The sequence below is a fragment of the Pleurodeles waltl genome, chromosome 6, assembly GCF_031143425.1.
Source record: "Pleurodeles waltl isolate 20211129_DDA chromosome 6, aPleWal1.hap1.20221129, whole genome shotgun sequence".
Taxonomy (NCBI): Eukaryota; Metazoa; Chordata; class Amphibia; order Caudata; family Salamandridae; genus Pleurodeles; species Pleurodeles waltl.
In genome coordinates this window covers 1,611,368,949-1,611,393,642 of record NC_090445.1, presented here as the reverse complement: position 1 = coordinate 1,611,393,642, position 24,694 = coordinate 1,611,368,949, and the positions used below count along the sequence as shown (strand labels likewise).

The 24,694-nt window shown below is 45.5% G+C and overlaps 1 protein-coding gene across 1 annotated transcript in view; it reads left to right on the top strand.

Moving 5' to 3' along the window:
- Positions 1-24,694, top strand: part of LOC138301236 (ER degradation-enhancing alpha-mannosidase-like protein 3) — a 252,313-nt gene that overhangs the window by 153,261 nt on the left and 74,358 nt on the right. The window contains exon 19 of the mRNA XM_069241496.1: positions 17,198-17,389. Within this exon, the coding sequence (XP_069097597.1) occupies positions 17,198-17,389 (192 nt within the window). The remainder of the gene's footprint in view (positions 1-17,197; positions 17,390-24,694) is intronic.

The following is a 24,694-nucleotide window of genomic DNA, read 5'->3' as shown; positions in this document are numbered from 1 at the left end:
AGTGGGTCTATGCCATGCCATCTCTTTTCGATCTACCCCACCTGCTACCTTCATGAGACCAGCTTTCAGAGGACCATCTGTCCTTTTTGCATCAGGAGGTGCAAGCTTTTTCAGGGAAAGGAGCCTTAGAAGATGTTCCAGCCACAGAAGTAGGGACTGCATGTTATTCCTGTTACTAAGTTATGCTGAAAAAAGAAGGGAGGACTCACCAAGGACTCCGCCAAGACCTACCTCCACGAAGGAATGAAGGCCATCCCCGAATGGATGAAGAGCAGCTGCCTCAAACTCAATTCATACAAGACGGATGTCCTTATCTTCGGCTCCACCCCCTCCGCACGGGATGACTCCTGGTGGCCTGCCACTCTCGGAACCGCTCCGACTCCCACCGACCACGCACACAACCTAGGATTCATCTTGTACCCCTCACTATCCATGACCCAGCAAGTCAACGCCATCTCCTCCTCCTGCTTCAACACCCTCCGCATGCTCTGAAAGATCTGCAAATGGATACCCACTGAAACCAGAAGAACAGTCACCCAAGCGCTCGTAAGCAGCCCACTGGACTACAGCAATGCCCTCTACACAGGAACCACATCCAAACTCCAGAAGAGGCTGCAACGCATCCAGAACGCCTCCGCACGCTTCATCCTGGACATCCACTGCCACATCACAGACCACCTGAAAAACCTGAACTGGCTCCCAGTCAACCAGAGAATCACCTTCAAACTCCTCACCCACGCTCACAAAGCACTGCACAACACCGGACCAGGATACCTCAACAAACAACTCTCCTTCTACACCCCGACCCGGCATCTTCGCTCCGCTGACCTCACCCTTGCAACCGTCCCACATGTCCGCAGAACTACAACCGGTGCTAGATCATTTTCACACCTCGCTGCCAAAACACTCTTCCCACCCACCTGCGCCAGACCAAAGGCCTCCTTACCTTCAGGAAACTTCTCAAGACCGGGCTGTTCGAGCAGTAGCAGCACCTTCCCTCTTCCCCCTCCCCTCCTCAGCGTCTTGAGACCCACACGGGTGAGTAGTGCGTTTTACAAATCCCTGATTGATTGATTGACTTAATCCTGTATTCGATCTTTACCCTCTCAATGCTTTCCTGCACAGGGACAAATCCACTATGCTTATCCTGGCCCAGGTTCTTTTTGCCTTGGATCCTGGAGACTGGATGGTGGCATTTTACCTGAAAGGAGCCTGTGTTCGCTTGCCCGTCCTGCAGGTCCACAGGTGCTAGCAGTGATTGAGGGTGGACCAGGAGCATTTCCAGTTTGCCTTGCGGCCTCAACAGTGGCCCTTAAGTGTTCATAAAGGTGATGACAGCAGTTGCTGCCCATCTGTGGTGGTCTGCAGTATCTGTCCTCCCCTTCCTCGATGACTGGCTGGTAAATGCAGGCTCATCTTAATCGGTCGCAGACCATCTCCAACTGACGGTGAACCTCTTGACATCATTGGTGTTCTCAATCAACATGCCAAAGTCACACCTGATTCATTCACAGAGGCTCCCCTTCATCTGGGCCATTTGGATATGGTGTATTGTCAGGCATTTCTTCCCTACCAACGAGTTCAGGATTTGAGCTATGATCCTGATATTTTAGCCTCTATGCTGAGTCTCATTGAGGATGGCAGTGAGGTGTCTTGGCCTGCTTGCCTCCTTGCCTCCTGCATCCTTCTTACTGATCATACCCGATGGCACATTTGGGCTCTGCAATGAAATTTGAAGTCTCAGTGGACCTAGCTACAGGGGAGCCTGTTAGATTCCATCTAGTTATAAAGATTTGTGGTGGTTATGTTATGAAAATTTACAGAGCGCATAGCTACCCGAAGGCCTCCCAGCACTGTACAGAAAAACCTTTGAATATACAGCTTTGGGACACAAACTAAAATAACCAAGTTTTTAATAGCCGCCGGAACGACAGTTCGTGGCTGGTTTGGCGTAGATTCAGGGGTAATTAATTCCACAGTCTAGTTCCAAGATACGATATTGATCTTCCTACCCATTTGGCCTTTTTTATTGGGGGAATAACAGCTAGGGCCATGGAGCATGATCTAAGATGTCTGGTAGGTTTGTAAAAAGAAGCCAGGGTTCGCAATATTGGTGGGCCTTTGTCATGTAGCGCTCTATGAATGTAACATAAAGATGTACATTTTATCCGTTGCTCCTAAGAAAGCCAGTGCATTGTTGATAAAGCTGATCTGGCCGATTCATGCCTTAATCCCATAACACACCCGAGAGTTTATTAAGGCCTGTATGATGGGTCTCTTTGCAATGAACTGAAGTATTTTGAAAATCTTTATAAGAAGTCTGAGTATGCCAAAACAAGAGGAGGATATTTTTTTCACTTGATGATCCATGGTCAACTATGGATCAAACCATACTCCCAGACTCTTAATGCTTTCTTTGGGCAATGGAAGATCTTCTAATGGTTGTAAGACTGGGGATATTAAGTTTGGTTTTGCCTGGTGACCCAGATACATAACCTCTGACTTGTCTCCGTTCAACTTAAGTCTACAGCTGGATATGCATTTGGAGATTGCCTGTAGACAAGGAATGAGCTGAGAATTGGTTGAGTTCTGATCAGTAGAAAAGGATACCACAAGCTGAGTGTCATCTGCATGTGACACTACAAAGAATCCATATGGCTCCACTACTTTTGCCAGAGGGGCCATATAGATATAAAATAACGCAGGGCTCAAAGAAGATCCCTGAGGCACCCCCCACTTACTCTGAAAACAGCTCGCATAAAAGGAACGGTCCAAAACTTGAAGTGATCTTGCTTCCAAGAATGAGGCAAACCAACTCAGGGCATTGCCTGAGACTCCACTTTCCCTCATTCTCTGAAGTAAAATATTGTGCTCCACTGTGTCAAAGGCGCCACTAAGATCGAGCAGCACGATTGCCGAGACCAAGCCCTGATCTACATATTTCCTAACTTCTTCAGTGACTGCGATTAATGTGGGTTCCGTGCTATGTAATGGTCTAAAGTCCATCTGAGACGGATGGAGAATGTTATTTTCCTCCAAAAAACTCGAAAGATGAGTATTGACATGTTTTTCAAGTACTTTGGCAAGGGCTGGAAGCATAAAGATTGGTCTATAGTTGCCAGGGATGAGTGGATCCAGGCTGGGCTTCTTAAACAACGGCTTCACAATTGCATGTTTCCATTGTGGAGGAATGGTGCGACTGATTAGTGACATGTTCAGCAGCTCAGTTACCACTGGGACTGTTAATGAAGCCCCTTGTCCTAAGATTGAAGGTGGGGCCCGATCCTGGGGAGACCCTGATTTAAGGCTGGCCAATAGTATAGGTGCCGCTTCAGGAGAGAGGGGAGGAATATAGGTAAACCTTGCTGCACCCTTGGAACACTCCTCATCTACCGCTTGGGGACTATGGGTATCTATTGTAAAGGTTTTCCTGAAAAAATCCAGCTAAGTCATTACTATGTTTATGTGAGGCTTCTACAGTGTCTGTGTGTGCCTGAGGAGAGGTAAATTCTTTTAACAGGAGAAAGATTTCCTTCTGGGAGTTAGAGCTCTGTTCGATTTTATCTGCATAATATGCGCTTTGGGCTGCTTTAATTTCAGCATGAAACCTTCTGATAGCCTTCCTATACTCATCTTTAGAGGAAGTCTCATAGGATTTTCTCCATTTTCGCTCCAGCAGCCTACATTCCATCTTTGTTAGGCTAAGATGTTTGGAGAACGAGGGGACACTCTTTTTTTCTTATGTCAACTCGGCCTTAGCATATATGGAAGGATTGTGTCTAAGCTTTTGATAATCCAGTTATTAAATGAGTCTAAAGATGTAGCCATGTTCCCATTCAATGTGCGTTTTGAACTCTCTAAGATGTCAATCCATTCTTTAGTCTTAAGCATATGCCAGCCCCTATAAGGTTGGATAATGCTTTGGGAGGGTGTTTCCAATACTGGAAGGGGAAGGGAGAGAGAGATTAGATAATGATTGGACCAGGCCAAGGGGGTGGGGGCAGGGCAGTATTGCTGAAAACTAAGTCAATGGTGTGGCCCTTGATGTGTGAAGGGCCCCTGATCAGTTGTGTGAGATCAAAGGCCTCTATATCCAACAGAAGTCTCTTAGCAACTGCATTCTCTAAATTCTCTGCGTGAATATTAAAATCTCCAAGAATTGTGAAATTTGGTTTATTACAAATTAAGTCTGCCACTTGCTCTGGAAAGGCTTGAAGAAAATGCAATGAAGAGCCAGGGGGGCGATACACTAAGGCCCGGGAGAAACTATATTGAGGATTTAAAGAGAAGGAAAAATACATACTCTCACAATCTAATAACTTAAGTGGATGGGTGGTGACCATAACTGAATCCTTGGCAATAATGGCAATACCCCCTCTGTTCCTAGAGACTCGGTCATGCCTTATGATTGAGTACTTATTAGGTAAAGCCAAGGAAATATCAGGAGCTGAGCCCTCATGGAGGCATGTTTCCGTTAGGAACAGGGCTGTAGGTGTTAATTCATTAAGTAGAAGATTGATATCCAGTTTGTGGGCAGCTAAAGATCTACAATTTGCCAGGAGAAACCGGGTATGTGGTGCTTTATGTGATACAGGTATGTTCTGTATCAGAGGTTGGGGGGGTCTATAACCTCTACTATAGGACCAGGTAACTTCCCTGGCAACTGTTTTTCATTACCTTTGACTCCTATATTAAATCTAAGTGAATGGAGAAATTCAGCATCATATGTAAGCCTACCTACGTTAAGATGACCATAGTTGCTGGCCCCTGGGCCCGAACGAGCACATACAGGCTTGCCTTTAGCACGCGGCCGCAGCATTGAAGGTTTTTACGTCCTCAGATAACAGGAGGATCAGATGGCTAGACCGCTGACCTCCTCAAGATGGCGTCTGTAAGTTTGCTTCTGAAGAGGTCAGAAAATGGCTGCCATCTCAGTACACTGAGACCGGCAGGCACAATCCTTCCTCAGAGCGTAAAAGGGCCACATTTAAAACACTGGTAAGTCTAGTTCTGAAAGTTGTAATCCCAACAGAGTAAAAACTAATAAAAACACTGTTAAATTAAATTTAAAACACCATCGGGCTCTGAACACGGACCATGGTTTGAAAAATCAATAACCCTCCCCCAAATAGTAAAAAGAGTGCCAAAAACGAATATAGACAGTTGAAAACTAAATAAATGAAAAGGCTGTCACCTGCAGCTGCAAATTCAACTTCAAAGGCTGCCCCACTGCAATTAGACCAAGGGCAGACCTCCCTCCTTACCCCAACCCATCCCAGACTTGATGGTGGTGATGAATGCATCTCCAGCGGGTTGAGGAGGCCATTTGGGAGATGTGAAGATCAGAGGACTCGAGTCTCCACTGGAGTCCCGCCTCTGCCTAAATCACTTGGAGCTGCAGGAAAGTAGCTTGTCATTGAAGGCCTTCCTGATGACTGTCAGGGGCAGGCTGGTTTTCGTTCTCATGGACAACACAACTGCCATATACTGCAACAAGCACGGCGGGTGGTGTCTTGAGTGAGTCTTGTGCTAGAATGTTCTGTGCCTCTGGAGTAGGCTGAGCCATCAGGGTGTTTCCCTTGTGGTACTGCTCCTTGCATAATATTTAAACTCCAGTGTGGGCAGTTAAGCCATCAGTTCTTAGCAGATTACGAACAGCAGTTACACGTGCAGGTGGTGCATGACGTCTTTTAGAAATGGAGAGAACATTGGCTCAACATCTTTGCCATTACCCAGATCATGCAGTGTCAAATTTTTAGCCCTTTGGAGTTGCCAAGAAGGTTCACCCTCAGAGACTCATTCTGCAAGCAGTGGTGGAGGGAACTTCTTTATGCTTTCCCCTCCAGATAAGGCTGCTACCACTGTGTTGGCATGCAGGGTGCCTGTCCTGGATATCTGCCAGGCTGCTATGTGGGCACCTGTGTATACATGCGCCAAGACCTGCTGCCTAGACAGTCACGTCCGATAGGATGAGCACTCCACAGACCCATCACCCTGGGAGGTACTGCTTCATTATCTATTCACAATGTACGGAATCTGTTGTTCCAAGTATCTATCAGAAGAACAAATTACCTTCAGTAATGCACTTTCTGGTGGACACTTGATCTAATTGTAGATTCCTCGCCACCTTCGCACCTCCCGGTTCTGTGGAATGCTCTCTTTTCATGTAAGAAAGTCCTCATCTAGGAATCTGCATACAGGTTGTTCCAGTCTGCTGTTTGGCTACGTGCTTGAGGGTGCAGACAAGATTATGAAACAAACTGATATCAGCCTGCATGGATGATGCTTATATGCAGCTTTGTTCATCGCTTCTGGAGCAGAGCAACGTTGGCACGAAGCCTCATTGTGCCGCATAATGGTGCAGAGCAGTGCTGCTTTTTGAGTTTTGTTTTTTTATCCAGTCGGGTGCTTGGGGATATTGACAAGATGAGGAATCTGCAATTAGTTAGACTATCCACTAGAAAGATCATTACCAAAAGAAAGTAACTTGTTTGCATGAGTCATAAACAAAATATACAACTACATAAATCTGCAGTATTGTCAAAGAACACTGCCTCCATTTACTGCTTATCACTGAAGCCTGGACCTCTGACTCCACTTCAGCTATACACCCTGACTTCCTGCCTCCATAGTTTGTTGACTCGCATAAAGACATAAAAGAGGTGTGGCTGAAAAGCACTTTTTTGATTGCATCACCAGTAAGGAGATACCATGGCAGAACTACGTGTCCTTGAAGTAGAATATACACCGGAAAACAGGGGAACCTGTTTTCTGGGGTAAATGTTTTGCCGTTTCTTAATTGCTGCTGGCTTTTATCTGAAAAGTTGAGGACAAGAAAAGGTTTAATATACATTTTTCTACTCTAAAATTACAAAAAATATATAGAAGGACAACACCTGAAAACCATAAATCCCATTGGTGACAAACCATTGCATTCACGTTTCCATAAATAATCTGTTTGCAGATGCTAAGCTTCCAGAGCAGAATTGCAAATGTCAACAACTCTTCTGAGGGACTGTTCTGTATTTTCAGAGTGTTCACACTACCCATCCAACTGTCTGGTTACAGAGGTCCCTTTTTTACAACTCTAAAGGCCTAATAAATAAGTTGTTTACCTCCTGCAGTACCCTCTCTGTTAGAGACTCTATCTAACCACAGATTTTTTACATTTTGAAAACTTCCCCAGACATCAGACTGGATCTGGAAACCTTTTCAGCAGTACCTTGTCACACTTGCAGGTAGTGCTGGTGGCTCCATGTGGACATCGTTCTGCACTGGATGTGATGATCACCGGCCTATATAGGCGGCGCCCATGCACACTTACAATTGCTTTCTTGACACTTCTACTCAAATACTTTGAGACAAACAGATTGGTTGTGGCCAATGTGCAGATTTCTAGATTAGGAACCTTGTTATTTGAAAAGACCAGTTCGCAGAATGGGGAGGTCAGAGGGTTGGTGAGGCATCTGAGGTTAGATAGAGCATTACTGAAGGTAAAAAACATACTTTTCTGATAGAGACTTTTAACCACAAATTCATAACTTTTTGATTAGCTACATATTGAATACATCGGTGGGTCTGTAAACTCGCTCAAACCAAAAAGTCCTGAAGGACTGACTGGGAAACATGCCCTTCTTGGTGGGCCTGGCTGTCCAGACAATAGTGCCTCATTAATGTATTGAGTGGCGCCCCTGTAGCGACTTGACAAATATCTAGAACAGGCCCCCTCACAGGCCAAAACAGTAGGAGCAGCCTTGGCTACGGTGAAGTGAGCCTGCAAGCCTTCCATAGGCTTTTTGCCCAGTGAGTAGCTGATCTTAATGTAGAGCAGAACCCAGCACAAGATTGTACTTTTCTGCACATCTTTGCATTTCTTTCCTATGAACCAAATAAAGAGCTGATTGTCTCTGATGTGATTGATGCAGAAGCTGAGGGCTATTTTTTGAGTCTCACCTGGTGAAGACTTTCACCCAGTGAAAGAAACAACGTCAGAAGGGTGATGGTCTGACCAAGATGAAATGCAGTCACCACCTTTGGAAAGAAGGAAGCTTGTGCCTGGAAAACTAGCTTGTCTGGGTAGAACATGGTGTAAGGTGGATTAACCGAAAGAGTCTGTAGCTGACTGACCCACTGCGTTGATGTTATAGTGACAACTGTGCTGAGGGTAATAAGCCAGAGAGGCACCTGTCGGGGCGTCTCAGAAAGCATACACATAAACAATGTGAGGTCCAAATGTAAGTCCCATTGAGGTATAACAAAAAAGAGAAGGAGTAAATAGGAGTTGTAATTCTCTGAGGAACCACATAACAGCAGGAGATTTAAATAATAAAGGCTGGTCTAGCAACCATAAAAAGGCCAACAGATACCCTTTAAGAGTGCCCAAAGCAAGGCCTTGCTGGGTTAAGGGCAACACAAACAACAAAACTTCAGACAGCTTGGCATGGAGTGGGTCAGTCTGTTTAGAAGTGCACCCAGCCACAAACTTGTCCAAATGGCTAGTCATAAACTGATTTGGTTGAGAAACGCCTGGATGGCAAGATTACATCAACTACTTCTGAAGGAACATCAAAGGCACTCAAATGTTGCTGCTCAGTATCCAAGCATGGAGGTAGAGCTTGCTCAGGTTTGGGTGCAAGACCCTGCCCTGCTGCTGCACGGAAGACCCACCTGAAGAGGGGCAGTTTTAGGCATCCACATTTTTGCACGTTTACCCCCATTTTTTGCCCCATTTTGACTGGTGTAATGGCTCTAAAATGCCTTGAGCCCTGCCAGAGAGAACTCAGTAGCTATTGTCTATAAGAAAATGCCTCTTTTGCTTTGGTCACCCCAAGTTTTTTGACTGAAGCTGCTTGTTTTTGACTCTGAGAGCACACAGAGCCCTTCTAACCATACCATAGTGCCAGTGCCCTGACCCTGAAGTGTATGTCGAATTGGCTGTACCCAAATGGAAATGATTAACTTACCTGTAAATACCTAGTATATGGTATCCAGAGCAACTAGGTTAGAGGGGTACCTCAGGGCTTGCAGTGCTGGTTGTGCCACCCTGGCGGTCCCCCAAGTAAAACAATTTCCTCAGTCCGGCACTACAGAGCTACAGACTGGTAGAGCAGTCATGCACTGCTAGCCCGACTTTGCCATTGGAAGCAATGACAAAATCACCACTTCCCCTGTACATCTGTGTAAGTAACCCCTCTGGCAGGCCTACCGAATCCTAAAGCAGAGTGCAACATATGGTATAGACAGGACATACCCAGACCACAGATCTTGACTAATGTGGAAGAAGAACTGAAGAAGGGCTGCCCTGCTGCACTGAGGGACCAGCGAAGAGAGGCTGAACCGTCGAAAACTGGTCTGGTGGAAAGGAAAGAAAGGGACTGGCCTGCTTTGTCCTGTTCAAAGAGAAGCTTTCCCCAGAGTCTAGTCCAGTCAAGAGACTCTTAAGGGTCAGCCAACAGGCTTCCAATTCGCAGCATAGGGACACCACAGCTAAAGAAGCCTGCTGGAAAAATATTGGTCGCCTAAAGTCTTCAAGCTGCTACCGCTGCCACTGTGCAGCACCAAGAAGTGATGCACAGAGTTGCACCCGAGTTCACTGAGCCCGGGAGTTCTGTCGGAGAGTTGCTGGGACCCTCAAAAGGTAAGCTATTGACCCAGGAAGGCTTTGGCTGTGACTTCGACACCGGGCGACTAATAGTCCAATGGCAACTGGACTTCGGCCACACCGGAGAGAACCTCATGGAATGTTGCCCCTGCAACCGGGACCTCCTCACCCCTTTGTTGAATGAGGAATCCCTGCAGGAAGACCCCCTCCGATCGTATCGCATTCCCAGCATCCTTCATCCCTTGTATCAGGACCATTCCATATGAATCCATTGCAGTGCAGATAATGTGATTGGAACTGCTGGAGGACTGCATCTTCTATGAAGGTAACTGTTCTTGAGGACCTTGCTGGTCCCCTTTACTAGCTCCCTGCTGGTGTCCCAAGTACCTCCAACCCACCGCATTGACACCCATGTTTCTTTGAAAAAGTTTCTAAGTGGCAAATTTGTTGACTTTTCCAAGGCTTGTTCGCAGTTGAGTAAAACTGCTTTGACTTTATCGCTTGTAAAATGTACCCCCCAGTGGATATTTTTCTGTCTAAATTTTTATTAAAATAGTCACATTTTATAAATTGGTGTTGCATTTCTTGAGTGCCGTGTCGATTTAATCTTCAGTTGTTGCACAACCACACCATATAATACACCCCATTTCCTCACATGCTCTGACCATTAAAATGGTGCATGCTTAATTGGCTTGTCTCCAACTGATCTAGCCCAACTCATAAGTCCCTAGCATATGGTACAGGGGTACCTAGAGCCTGTAAAGGGAAGTGTTTCTCGTGGACGGCAGCACCAGTTGTACCACCACAAGAATGACAAGGTAAAACATGGCTCCCAGTCAGCCACTGCAGAATGGAAGGGCATTTTAAAACTGGTAACTCTACTTTGCCATTTAAAGAAATGGTAAAGCCCACACTTCCCTTTTTAATTTATGTTAGTCACCCCTAAGGTAGGCCTAATGATCCCGAAAGCAGGGCGCCTGATATGAAAGATTGGAACCTGTACCTTTACATGTCCCAGCAGTCAAAACCCTAAATTGCCATTTTTTATGTTGGAAAGACTAGTAGCCCCATTGGCATGTACAAAGTTACAGGCTGACATCTCAGCCCTGCTAAATTCTGAATGGGACTCTAAAGTTGGTACTGTAAGGTATCAACATACTCAATGCATTAAATCCGATATAATGGTTAAATCAAATTTAGTGTCACTTGTGGGCAAAGTGCAACTTTAGAAGTTGTCACTTTAGTTGCTCAAGTTTTCCAGTGCCCAATTACTATTGTACATGGGGCCTGTCCTGCTGGCAGCTTTCTGCCTCCTGGAAGATGTGCTAACGACTCCCAGGACTGGAGACAATAGAGGCCTGCACTAGAGGGAGGTGTTACCTCCCTCCTGCAGGAAGTCACATGGGTGTTGGCCAAAAAGGCGAACTTCAAAGCTGCAGCCACCTTTGAAGAGCAAATGGGGAGCACTTGGGAGAGGTTAAACCCCATTGTTTAGGCAGACTAGCTGCCATCTGCGAAGGAAAGGGGAAATATGTTGCCCCCTTGGTAGCCATACATCAGGGGGAGATTAGGGAGCTGTGGACACCATATTGGAAGTGGGCAGAAAGGTGCATCCTAGGATAGCCAGATGACACACCCATGAAGTGGTCATCAGGAGGGAGAGAACTTAATAGACTTTTGGCTACTGATCGTGTATACCTGGAAGGCTCTATTTGAACATAAATAGGGCACATCCAGAACTCAAATCTCATCTGGACTGGAAAAAAGGACCAGAGGAGAATTGCGCTGCTGCACTGTTGAACCGTCAAAAGAGAGGCTTCACCGGCAAAAGAAGGGCTGTGCCTGCCGTATCCTGCTCAAGGATTAGCTGCTCCTGCTTGTGTAGAGGTTGCCTCCAGAGCCCAGCCAGAGCAGAGAGACTCCGAGGGTCTGTTTGCTGGCAACAACAGCTGAGAAGCCTGCTGGGATTAGTTAGTAGCCCAGAATCTTCACTTTGCCGCCATGCAGCATCAGAGACCAGGACCCAATTTCGCTACCCCAGGAAAGTTGTCAGAGTTCATCTTGGGCACCGAGAAGCCAAGTTATGACCCAGGCAAGGATTTGGCTGTGACTGGGATACCGGGTGACTAGTAGCCCAGTGCTACTGGACTTCTGCCAGCACTTGAGGACTTTGAGGTACGTCGACCCAGTGACCAGAACCGCCTCACACCCTTTGTGGGACGAGGAGTAGCCGCAGAAAGACCTCTGTCTACAGTATCACATCCACAGCATCCTTGAGCATCTTCAGCATGCATCCTTCATCTCTTGTGTCAGGACCACTTCCATAGGAAACCACTGCAACAGATAAAAGTGCCTAGAACTGACTGAGAATTGCTTCTTACCCTTGAGGTAACTGTTTCTAGGACCTTGCTGGTTCCCTTGACTGACCCCCTCCTTGAGTTGGTCACCTAAAGTGACCGCATAACAACTAGCCTGACTTTTTAAAAAAAACTTTCTAAAAATCAAATTTGTTGCATTTGCTAGTGCTTGGATCTTTTCATTTGTGATTTCTAAAAATACTGTCTATTTTTATAAACTGGTGTTGGATTTCTTTGGTGTCTTGTTGATTTCTTCTTCAATTTTTTTGGGTGCTGTTTAAATGCTTTACACTTGTATACTTGTGTAAGCCTTGCTGCTTAATGCCTTAGCTACCCAGGGTCAAGCTGAAGTTTTTGCAAACAATACCTTCTGTCCCTAAAGAGGTTTGTAAGTGTATTACATGTGAGGTTGCACACCACACCATATAATTTACTCCATTTCCTTACAGAGAGCCTGATCATAGCATCGATGCTCATGCCTAGGAGATCAGGATACCATACTCACCTTGTCCAATCTGGAGCCACTAGGATAACTTGGGGCTGGTTGGTCCTGATCTTCTGCAGAAATCAGGGCAGGAAATGTATCAGCAGAAAGGTCTAAAATAGGACAAAGGCCTCTGTCCATCTTTGGCATCAGGAAGTTGCCGGGGTAACATCATCCACCCATTTCTGATGCAGTCACTCTCTCAAATGACTGTTTGGCCAAAGGTACATCCACTTCTTACCATAAGATGGGCCGGTGGTCCTCCATCAGTTGTTTCAGGGATTTTGGAAGGTGCAGCAGAGTGGCCATGAAGGGGAGGGGCCTGCCAGCACTGTAGGAATCAGGTGGCTGTGCTCAACTAAAGGCACGCTAAAGGGGTTTCTCAGAAAGGTAGGCAAGGAGCTGGCTGGCATGTGTCCCTGACAGTGAGGCTGGTGGGTGCCATGGCCTCAGCCACCAAATGGCTGGGCATCTTGCTGAGGCTGAAGTATGATGTACCCCTGCCAAAACTGCAAAAGGAACAGTAGGATTGATGTGGCTGGTGAGGCGGGGCATATAAGCCTGAGTACCTTGTCCTCGTAGAGGCTAGTTCCATCAAATGGCATGTCCATAAGGGACGACTGGACACCAATTGAAAATCCAGTTACCCGCAACCAGGCATGATGACACTAGTGCCAGTGGTTCGCCTGATGGGATCCTTGGTATCCAGGCCTCAATGAATAGAAAATTTGGCAGCATGATGCCCATCCTATGTGTCGTGGGATAAGGCAGGTGAAAGATCTCTCAGGACACTTGGGAAGATTAGAGCAACCGAATCCCAGTGAGCGTGGGAAATAGCCGGCCCAGCAGGCAACTGGCATTGACTGACCTGAGGGCCAAAGTAGTGAAAGATCCAAAGTCCAAAGATTTCCACTCTCTGAAACTCCCTATTGGAGTGAATATTCAGGAAAGAATTTGACCTTGCCCGACTAGTGGCAGTTTGTATCACCAAGTTCTCTGAATCCAAAAAGATGGGGTCCCCAGGGGCAGGTCTGGAGCAATTCAACAATTGACTGGGGCCTGGAGCAAGGGTTTGGCACTGACCTCCCGGGGTATATAAGTGAGAGCCTCATTAAAAAGGCAGTAGGAGTTCAGTAGAGGTTTGCCCCAACTGAACTACTTTGTTCAGGACATTCACTAAGGTAGGTAGTTAGAGATCGATAACCTTGGCCGCCATCCTCATTACCATCACAAAGAAAGCACTTTCTTCAGTGACTGGGCGTGAGGTAGAGACCAGGCCAGAATCAGGAGAGGTATCAAGACCACTGGCATCCTGGAGGTTATCATACTGGTTTCCGTCTTGGATGTGTTGGCCAATTTCATCTCCTGCATCAGAGTCACTATCAGAAACTGTCCCAAACAAGGAAGGTAATGTGTAATGTATGAGATCGACCATGTGTAGGTGGGACGTTAAGCAGGCAGGTTGCAGTTTGACAGAAACTGACCACGGCCTCAGTGGAGGACGAGCAGTGCCGTCTGAATCAAGGAGCACAATTGGCAGCTCATCCACCAGCATCAATGGAGTCTGCATCTGTGTTGATGTTCCAGGAACCGGTGTGGTTTGTAGACCGGAGGTGAAGTAGATACAGGAACCAGGCCACGGAAGGCCTAGTGAAGGGTTTGAAGGGTCCCACTGGGGTGCCAAGGTTAAACCACCTGGCAGTTTCCCAGATAGGGGTGTGAGCAAACAGACTTTTTGCAGGTTTCACTCATTGTTTGCCCCCATTTGTGATAGCTCTGAAATGCCCTTAGCCCTGCTAGCCAGGACTCCGTGCATGTGCCCTGGCCCTTGTAAAAGTGTATGGTTGATTGGCTTATATCGTACCGTCACAGCTTTGGCTTCTACCCAACTGGCATAGCTTAACTAACTGGTAAACCACTAGTATATGGTACCTTGTTACATTGAACCTGACTTGATGACCAAGTTGAAACTAATATAACTGGTTGCTACATGCATCCTTGAGCATGTTCAGCATCCTGTATCTCTTGTATCAGGACCACTCCATAGAAGGCAATGGCAAGGGACCACTGACACTGAAACTGGACTGAAGACTGCTTTTCTTCTTAAGGTAACTGTTTTCCCATACATTACTGGTCGCCTTGACTGGCTTCCTGTTGGAGTTTATCACCCAAAGTAATTCTAAGTAATTGTGTTTCACTTTGACCAAAGTATTCTTGAAAAACGTTGTCATATTCGTTGAATTTGCCAACGCTTGTATGCAGTTAGGTGTAAAGTCTCGATTTATTGTTCTTTGTCAAATTTACATCTCCAGAACCCACTAGTGCTTCATTTTGGTTTTGCGCTCCATATATTCATACAATTATAAGCTTTTTTAAAATATATTGATTGATTTTTCTTTAGCTTTTGTTCTTCTTTCTTTTTCAATTGTTCTGGTTCTGTTTAAGTGCTTTCTACTTGTTCCTCTGTTGAAGCCTGACTGCTTAGAGCCACAGCTACCCAGGGTTTGACTAAGGTTCGACAATCGAAGCCTGACTGGCCCTAAGAACGGTTGGTAATGTTTTACATGATAAGATCTCACAACCGCACCATATGATATAACCCATTTCTTCAAAAAGGGCCTCTCTGGTCCATGGGGCCCCAAACATGCCAGAGAGAGGTGGAAGGGATCCAAAGAGTTAATGCATGGCCTTGTGGAATTATTGAATCTGCCTTGGTGTCCCAGACAACCCTAGAAACTCTGGTTGTGCTGCAACAAGTGGTGTGATGGGCTCTGACATTGACTAACTTCAGGAGCGAGATCGAGAGGCATGGTGATGCCCTTTCAGGGGTATAAGAGTGGCAGGAGGGGCGAGTCCCCGTTCTGATTTTTAAAGTGTTTTTTCCCTCAACCTACCCTAAGGTTTGGACGCAATGACGATCGACTCCTGTGATTGCTGGACCGGGAACTGGACAGAGCCCAACATTTGGACTTGGACTGGTCTCAACCTGGAGTCTTGCAGTGCTTGACGAGTTTCACCTCATGGTCCTGTATGGCCAATGGGATCATTGGTGCACAGTCACTGCCGGCCTTAGAGTTGTGGTGCGAGCACAGGCAAAACTGATGAGGATCTGCCACTGACATTTGCTTGCAATAGTGCTTATAAGTTTTAAAACCTTTCGTTTTGGAAGGTCACATTTCCCTTGCACATTGTAATTTTTTTTAGTTAAAATGGAGTCTTGAGATGAGAGGTAGCTTCAGATCCATGTCTTGTGAAAGAAGGGAGCAAATGCTGGTAGTTATATTATACTATACTATATTATATTCTGGGTCCACACATCACAGGCACAGAAAATACAGCTGCTGTAGGACCAACTTTAGGATTTTGACCTGGAGACACAATAATCCCCTTGCACCTTCTTGAGTGAGGGGAAGGGGCAGTGTCCCACTTGAACTTCTCTCTCTTGTTTTTGAATTTCCCTAAGGACTTCGAGTGACAGAAAACTGGTCATGTGAGCGATATTGGGAGCAGGATCAAGACCTGCCTATTAGACCTCGACCGATCTCAGCGCGGAGTCTTGTGGTGCCTCTCCAAAAAGACCTTTGCTTCCAGATCTTGAATGGCTTTGGGGTGCATCAAGGTGCCATCACTTCAGGCCTTAGTCGTGATCTGACCCAAGGCTCCACAGGCAAGCCACATGTGTGTTAGTCACAGATGTTTGTTTGCAACATTCTTCACATGGTTTAAACCCTGTGCGGCATGGAATGATGTAAATGACAAGCCGTCAGCGTGCGGGGAAACTGCTGAAATAATTTCTGGACTTAGTCTGACACATGGGGAAGTATTCAAAGGGTAAGTAATTTGAGGACCGAAGTCTCTGTCTGCAGCAGCACTTTCAAGAGAGGATTGGGACCCTACCAACCAATACTGCGTGATCCATTCCCCTATTTCTCACAGTCACTAGCAGTGCTCAATCAATGCTAGCCATCTTCTCAAAGTTCACCCTAGTGAAGCCACCCAGTATTGCTTGGGCTCTGAAGGTCTCCTTTTCTGTCCAGAATTGGTATGCCGTCCATTTCCTCATTCTTGCCAAATGCATAAATGTGTTTCTCAGCCCTGTAATTGTTTGCACCCAGTCATCACCTCTCTTTAAAAGTCTGCAGCTGATCCAGGCGGATTAATAAACCAGTTAACTTGAAGCTGATCTCAGGCCATGTATTCATTTCTGATCACACCAATCTTATAAATATGGAATCACCAGGACAACCTGTGGGTGGCAACGGTTGAACACTGTCACTGACCCATTTAGTGTCTATGTGGCCTATGGCTTCACTTGCACAAACTCTCAATATCTGTGTTCCTTGATGACATTCAGCTATACGTCAAACTTCAGGTGATATTCATAATTGTCAAAGGGATGGAGGCTACATCTTACTTATCAAGTTGTGGAATGCTCGTCCTTATTGATGTATGTTGCAAATATGGACTGATAATATTTACTTGGGTGTGTACCCTATTTGGGAAAGTTTATTTGAAATTAATTGTAGCAATTTCAATTTGGAATGCCCAGAATGGGGGGAATTCGTAATTCTATAGCAGATTGTATATTTTTATACAGTATAGTTTTGTGGGTTTTTTCTTCAAAGAAATTGCTATGTACTAAATTTTGGTTTTGATTTGTTTGTTTTTTGGACTGGAATTTGTACACAGTATTTGCTGTTAGTGAAGTTGCTTTTGGCTTAAACCTCCCACCTCTTTGCTTTTCCATTCCTGCAGATAATATTGAAGGCAGTTGCAGCGAGGACATGATTCTCTTCCAGATGGTGGCAGATGGAGACAGCACTAGTGACCTCATACTTCCAGTTGTCTTCCTTTTCAATAAGGAGGGTGAGGTTCTGCTACAGGCACTGAAGCAGCACCTGAATGTTGAGGTGCTCTTGGGAGAAAAATCTGCACTGCTAGACCAAGGTATTTATTCTTGCTAAGAGACATTCAACTGTGGGTGAAGGCAGACTTCTCATCTTTGGTGCATTCAATTTTTGAAAGAGTGCTTTTTCAAATACAAATTGATGGGCTTTGTTGATCAGTATAGCACAATACAGCATAGAATGCAAACAAATATATAAGAAATAGTAGATGACACTACAAAGTTAAACTAGATAATCCATGCTCAGTATACCTTCCTAGTAACAACCAAGAATACCTGGAGGGAGGAACAGAATAAAGGAATGAAAAATAGCAGCCATGCCAAGGGACGTTCAGGGGCAAGGCAATACCTAGGTAATATATTTGAGATAGAAGGCATGGGCAATGAAGAGGAAAGGAAAACTGAGATGGATGGGAGGGGCAGAAGATAAGGAAAGGGAACATTGAAGAAATAGAAAGAGATGTAGTAGGTCTCCAAGACGTATTGCGGAGTATCTGTGTAGGGCAGTGGGAGCAGAGAGTAGGTCATTGCCAGTCTGGGTACGATGGTGGAAGGATAAATGTTGGAAAGGACATTAGGATCTAAACTACATCTAGCAGTTACATATTACTATGTATGATAATAGAGGAATGTGCAAATACAAAAGTCCTCAGAATGAGTGGACCAAGAGTACGGGAAGTGCATGCCTCTTTTGAGTACAGTGAAAAGTCATATGTGCTCTAAATTATTTAAAAGGACAAGGAATGAATTGTAGAAAAAAGTAAAAAGGTACATGAGAATTTGAAAATTACAGTTTACAGTTACCCAAGCTGGCCTCTAAACGTATTGAACAGTAGTGCACCGTTTAAGGACAAAAAGGAGCCAGTAACCAATATTGATATATATGGTTAATCTACACAGCATAAATATACTATTCCCACCCGTTAACAGCTATAGATTCCAAACAGACCCTTCAGATGTGGCATATTATTAAACTGGCTTGGCAGCTATTGAGACACACTCAACAGAAGAGACTTCATGCATTCATAATGGACCACCAAAAATCCTAAATATTTTGGCTTTGATGATACAGTTTATGTATTAGTTCTTTCATGGGGGACTACAACCATCATCTCAGTCAACCAGTCCAACTTATTTTGGAGGCATAAGGGGCTTCCACTTCAAAAGGGCACATATTTTTGTGATAGCCAGCAAGGACTCAGTCAACTTCTCCTATGATTATTAATTCCTGGGATATCGTACATGTCATGGAGTAATGCTAGTGGGGCAGAGGACACAATGTTTAGATCGTTGGACTTTTTTCAGGAATTCTCACATCTTATTCCAGTAGCTGTGTAAAGCCATATATGGCTTTGGCTATGTGTACAATATTGCAGTTGGATTGACTGCATCTCTAGCATAAGGAGGGTATTGTATTGGTATTTATATAGCATGTAATGCCCATGATGCAGCATCAAAGCACTTTTTCAAATGAGTAGCATACTACATGTGGGTTCGAAGTGTTCATCATAACTGTAGGTATGGTTATTAATAAAGAGATAGGGTTTATTAATGTTTAATAAGTACTCTATCATGGGATTCTCCCTGATATCCCTAAACAGTAGAATATCACCTCCCACTTGAATGTTATGGAGGTTTTAAGAAAATTCAAGTTAACTAAAATAAAAATAGTGTATTTGGATGAAAACACCACTTAATGAAATGATTTTAAAAACCTTAAGTAAAGAAAAATGGAGCCCCAATGGTCTAAGCATATATAGTGCTACTAAGGGAGGAAGCCTTCCCATGAGGCAGTGCAAGGTCTGTGAGGCAATTTATTTTTCCGGCTCACCTGAGAAGGATCCCTGAACTCTGCTGACTTTTTAGACCTTATTTTGGCTGAAAACCTTCAATTTCCTTTCATGCAACCTTTTATAGCGCCCTCCTTATTTTTGTGAAGTAATTCCCATTTTTTCATGTTTTCCTGAAACTTTTCTCTTTCACTCGCTATCTAGAGATACCATGGTGGTTTTCTTTGGTACATGTTTCTTTTGTGGGGGTGGTGGGGAGAAGAGGTCCTGGAAGCTGGAAAGATGAATATAATGTGTGTGCCATCTGCTTCTCGATTTTGGAAGTGTAAGATATGTTTAGAGCTGCCATACAGGCTCTTTGAGACAGGGAGAGAGGGGTAGGCCAATTAGAGTCCACTATCTTCAGATGGGCAAGAGTGTTATCACCCTCTTTTTCTGTCCTTGGTCTGACCAAGTCTGACCCCTCCTCGTGGCCCTCAGGGAGTGTTCCTTGAGCCACCGGTATTGAGATGATTGACGTTAAGGCATTGTCCCTCAATGTTGAAACCTACAACATCAAGGCATTTAGAATCAAGCAGTACTTCTCCAATGGTTTCTGGTGTCTCTTTGTTAGGTTTCCGACAATGTTGAAGGCATCAGAATCTACAAGTGGTCACCCTGTTAGCTCGTCAACCCTGAAATTCCAAGTGCTAACCTCTAGTGAGGTCAGATGCATTCTTCAGGTATCTGCTCCTCCAGAGCCACAACCCTTTACAGAAAAGCCGCCAACCACCACAGCAGCAAAGCATGACTTTCTTTATACTAGACCTTGAGAATTTGCCTACTATGACCATGCCACCCCTGGTGGTTCAAGGTCCTTTACCACCTCATGTCTCACCAATCCATTGGTTGTCTTGCCTACGGGACAAAGAGACAATAGGGTAAAGATCTCCCTGTAGCTGACATTTTTCAGATGGTGAGGTCAAAAAGAAGGATCACCAGCTCTCATCAATCTAAGGACAGGGAATGATTTTCATTATGGTGACAAAGGTCATATACTCATTCTGGAAGACGTTCCTCTTTATCAACAGACATGAGTGGCTTGTCTGCCAGATCTAAAAAATTACTTTGTCACTAGATGTTTCCAGTAGACGATATTCCCCAACCGAACTGCAATGAAGCATCTACTCCAGACCAAGTGTAGGAAAGTGCCCCTTTTTGACATGGTCACCCCCACTTTTTGCCTGGTAATTGATCCAATTTTGAAAGTGCACCGGGTTCCTGCTAACCAGGTCCCCAATGCCATATCTATTTTTCTAAAACTGTGCAATTGTTCCCCAGTTGGCAATACCTTTGCCCCCGTAAGTTTCTAGTAAATGGAACCCTGGTGCCTAGGGCCTGGGTACCAAAGAGGGTCCCCAAGGGCTGCAGCATGTTCTGCGCCACCTTCAGGTACCCCTCACCTAGCACATACAGACTGCCATTGCAGGTTGCGTGTCTTGGTGCAACTAAAAGTGAAAAACACGACCTGGCACTCACCCTGTGTGCCATGTCCCCTAACATTGTGTGCAATATATATATGTGAGCCCTAAGGCAGGGTGCATTATAATACACGTCAGGACATATCTGCACAAGCAAATATGCCCCTGCTATGTCTTAGTCAATTCCTAGACATAGTGAGTGAACAGGGAAGCCATTTTTAGGACATGTGCTGGACACTGGTCACTACGTGTTTCCCCAGCTACATGATGGCTTCACTGAAAATAGGGATGTTTGGTATCAAACATTTTGTATTAATTAACTCTCACTTATTAATGCATGCAACCAGAGGGCACCTTTGTGATCCCGGGGGTAAGGAGCCCATCAGCTACTGCCCTAAACACTCCTAAAGCCCCTAAATTCAGTATTTAGGAGAGGCACTCCTACTAAGAAATCGGATTCCTGCTGACCCCTCAAGAGCACCAAAAGCAAAGACTGAGGAAGAAGCACCTGACTTGGCCCCAGCCTTGCCGGCCTGTCTGCTGTTCCGCCAATTTGCATTAAAGTAGATTCGTCTTGCACACTGCTGTGCCTCCATAAGCCTGGCAGGACTGCCTGCCTTCAACAAAGGAACTCCTATGGAGCAGCAGAGCTGCGTCTTGCAGACACCCCAGAAGACCTGAGAGGACTCCGGACTGCAAAATACTGACACCAGAAAGCACCACTGCACCCGTACTGCCTAGCCGGAGTTGAAGTGGGCCAACTGTACCTATGTGGTTCCCCGGCCCCCCCAGAGCTCACCTTGGATTTGCCCACTGTGGACTCCCCCGACAATGCTTGCAGCCTCTGGCCGCAGGCCCCTTCAACCACGTGTGCTTCCAGTGAAGAAAACCTGATACCTCAGGGCACCTCTGCACCTGTCGCCCCTGGAGAAGAGGACCCAGGCTATCCCCACATCCCTGAGCATCTCTTGACTTCGAACCCACCTGTTGGTTCTCTTCGACTGGACTTCCTGTCCAAACCTGCAGCCTCTTTTCAACCAGACAGATCCCTATTGACTAACATTGGGCACCCAACGCCACACTACACCTCTGCACCAGGCCGCTCCAGTGCCTCCTGGTGTGACCTGTTTGTGTGGTCCTGACCCTTGCCTAATACTTACCTTAAGTCCAGTAAATTGGTCCCGTAAGTCGCTGTACTGCACCTGTTAGCCATATTTGTTTTTCCTCCATAAGATAACATTGCAGCTTCCGAAGATTGCACTGTCGGCTTTTCAAAACTGTAAAGATTTTACTTGCAAAGCATACTTGCCTAATCATATTGATTCTGTTTCAAAAAACCTATATAAAGATACTTGTTATTTTTGTAAATTGGTGTGGATCTCCTTATTGAGCCGTGTGACCCATTTATTGACTGTGTGTGCATTTGCAGATGTCCCTCTGATAAGCCTAAGGCAGCTCAACCACACTACACCCTAAAAAGAGCACTTTGGGATTGCTCGAGCAAGCCCCGGTCCACTAGTAAGGGAACCCCGGGACTCTCTGCACAATATATATCATTTTGATATATCATATAAACAGCCAGCTTCCTACCCCAAGTAACCTTCATCACTTTTTAAAACTCTGTGTTTGATGGCATGTGTGGCTGTAGATACACATGCTCTGCATACTTCTGCAACCTAGTGTTGGGTCCGGAGTGCTGCAAGTTGTTTTTCTTCGAAGAAGCGTTTTGAGTCAGGGGCTCCTTCTCTTGGTGATATTGTGCATGGGCATCACCTAATTTCTTAGACTGTTTTCTCTCCACTGTCGGGTTTCAGACGTTTGTGTCTTGGCTCCGTCTTTCAACTTGCTCAGATTCGAAAGCTTTCTTTCAGTCTTCTCTTTATCATTGGTACTGTATCTTGATTGCACATTCCTATCTACGAGTTTGTCTTGATTCATCGGTCCGGACACAGTCTGTGCACCCTCTGAGGCATCCTTGCCCACCTTGGGCCAACTGCACTATGCAGCACCGACCATTATGCTGAGATGATGGAGCGAATGCTGTTTTGTTTCTGTCCTTGGTGCCACACTAAGCTTCCCCACGCCGACCACCATCTAGTGTGTAACTTGTACCTCTCCCCCGATCACTAAGCACCTACCTGTGACACCTACAGATCCTTCTGGTCGAAGAAGTTGGTTCGGGACCGAAGAGGTCGTCGACTGGAGATGGTGCCCAAGACTGCCGAGGACACCCTGGACATCTTTGGGGAGGAACACATCTAGGAGGAACCTTAAGAATAGGGGGCCTTCTCGATCCGAGACTCCGACTCCGACCTGCAGTCGGATACCCAAATCCACAAGGCAACATCTGGGCAACCAGATTATCAAAAAGCCCTTTGTAGAGGTCGCAGGGGACCAGTTCGGCTCTGAAAATATTTTGAAAAAATGGGGAAACCCAGTACCCTGGGACCTGGGTAAGTGAATAATGTAACAGAAAAATGTTTTGGTCTCTCCGTGGGAAGGATATGAATTAACCTCCACGACAGGGGTTGTAATAAAGAACCTTCTGTACCGATGAAGTTTGTGAGTAACATATCACATTTATTAGAAACTTAAATTTCACAGTTTAAAGTAAAGTAATCGAGGTGCTCCTGTATAACGGCGCAGTGTGAGTGAATTATGTGTTAGTAGTGCTATTTACATAAAAACTAAAACCAAACTGTGGTTAAAAGCATGAGGTCTCAGATAAGCACCTATAACAATAGGTACTGTGAGCCTGCTGGATTTTCCAAAAGCCAATCCACATTTTCAAATACAATGTCGACGTTTCAACCCCAATAAAAAAAGTTAAATCAGGCGGGTCATCATCAGGACAGAATATTGAATTAGGAAGCACCCCTGTTTGATTGCACTCAGACACATCCTAGTCGTGTTAACAATAAAACTTTGCCAATTCGCCTTCCGTTTCATGTAGCCCTGGTGTGTTGTTAATGATATCACATTTTTACTTAACCATCTAATGGCTTCAGGAAGGTCTTCGATCGTTTCATGAAAATGAGACAATTGTTTAAAGTCCTTTTTAAAACATGTTGGCGTAGTCCTATGTTAAAGTTAAGGATCCGCACTCCTGATTTAATCAGGATAAATGCTTTGGCTGGTAGTACAGCAGCCTGGTAAATCCATGACGCATCTGAAAATAGACAAGATAAAGATAACGTCTTCGGCTGTGACCTCCAGCACCTCGGTCTGTGACATCACTGCCATCTTGCACTTTGGCTTCAAGTTCTTTGACTCCGAACCAACTGGCTACCACCTCCACCTCGCTGCTGACAAAATTGCACCAACTGAAAACTTCAGTGCCAAAATCCACAGAACCCAAAACATTGGAGCAGAAAGACTCCAGGCAGTCTTCAGTTACACCTTCTCCTGTGGAACTCATTCTTTAGACTATGGACGCTTGTCAGCGCTGCCTCCATATCCAGGAGGGTTCGGGACGCATTACTGCTTCTCCCCTGTACTTTTCAAAAGGAAGCTGTCTTTCCAAGATGCTTTGGACACATCTCCACCTTCAAAGAAGACCACCAAGGAAAAGGCTACCAACACACCTCACAAGCTTTCTCCACCTCCTCCTGATCCACCTTCTTGACCCCCTCCACCCACTTCTTCACCTCCCTTCCCTCCTCATTCACCATCCTCACCAACTGCAGGAGAGTATACCCCTCAGTGATCCCTTTATATGCTGGTGAAGATTTGGGTGGGACACAGCACGACCCAGATCCATGGGACACATATCACCCCGATCCCATACTGACCAATGATCCAGATTTTTATCCCGCATGCCCCTCACCACCAGAGTATAGTACATCCTACCAGCAGGTAGTGGCAAGGGCAGCCATTTTCCACAATGTATAGCTACATAGGGACCCTATTGTACATGGATTCCTGTCCAGTACGCTTACATCACCCTTAGAATAGATAAGAAATACAAGCCTGCTCCCTCTGATCCAATATACATTAGGTCACAGGACCCACCAGATTCCATTGTAGCCACCACTGGATGAAAACGGGGCAACAGTCAGGCCACATGGGACTGTCTTCCTCCTTACAAGGAGGGTAA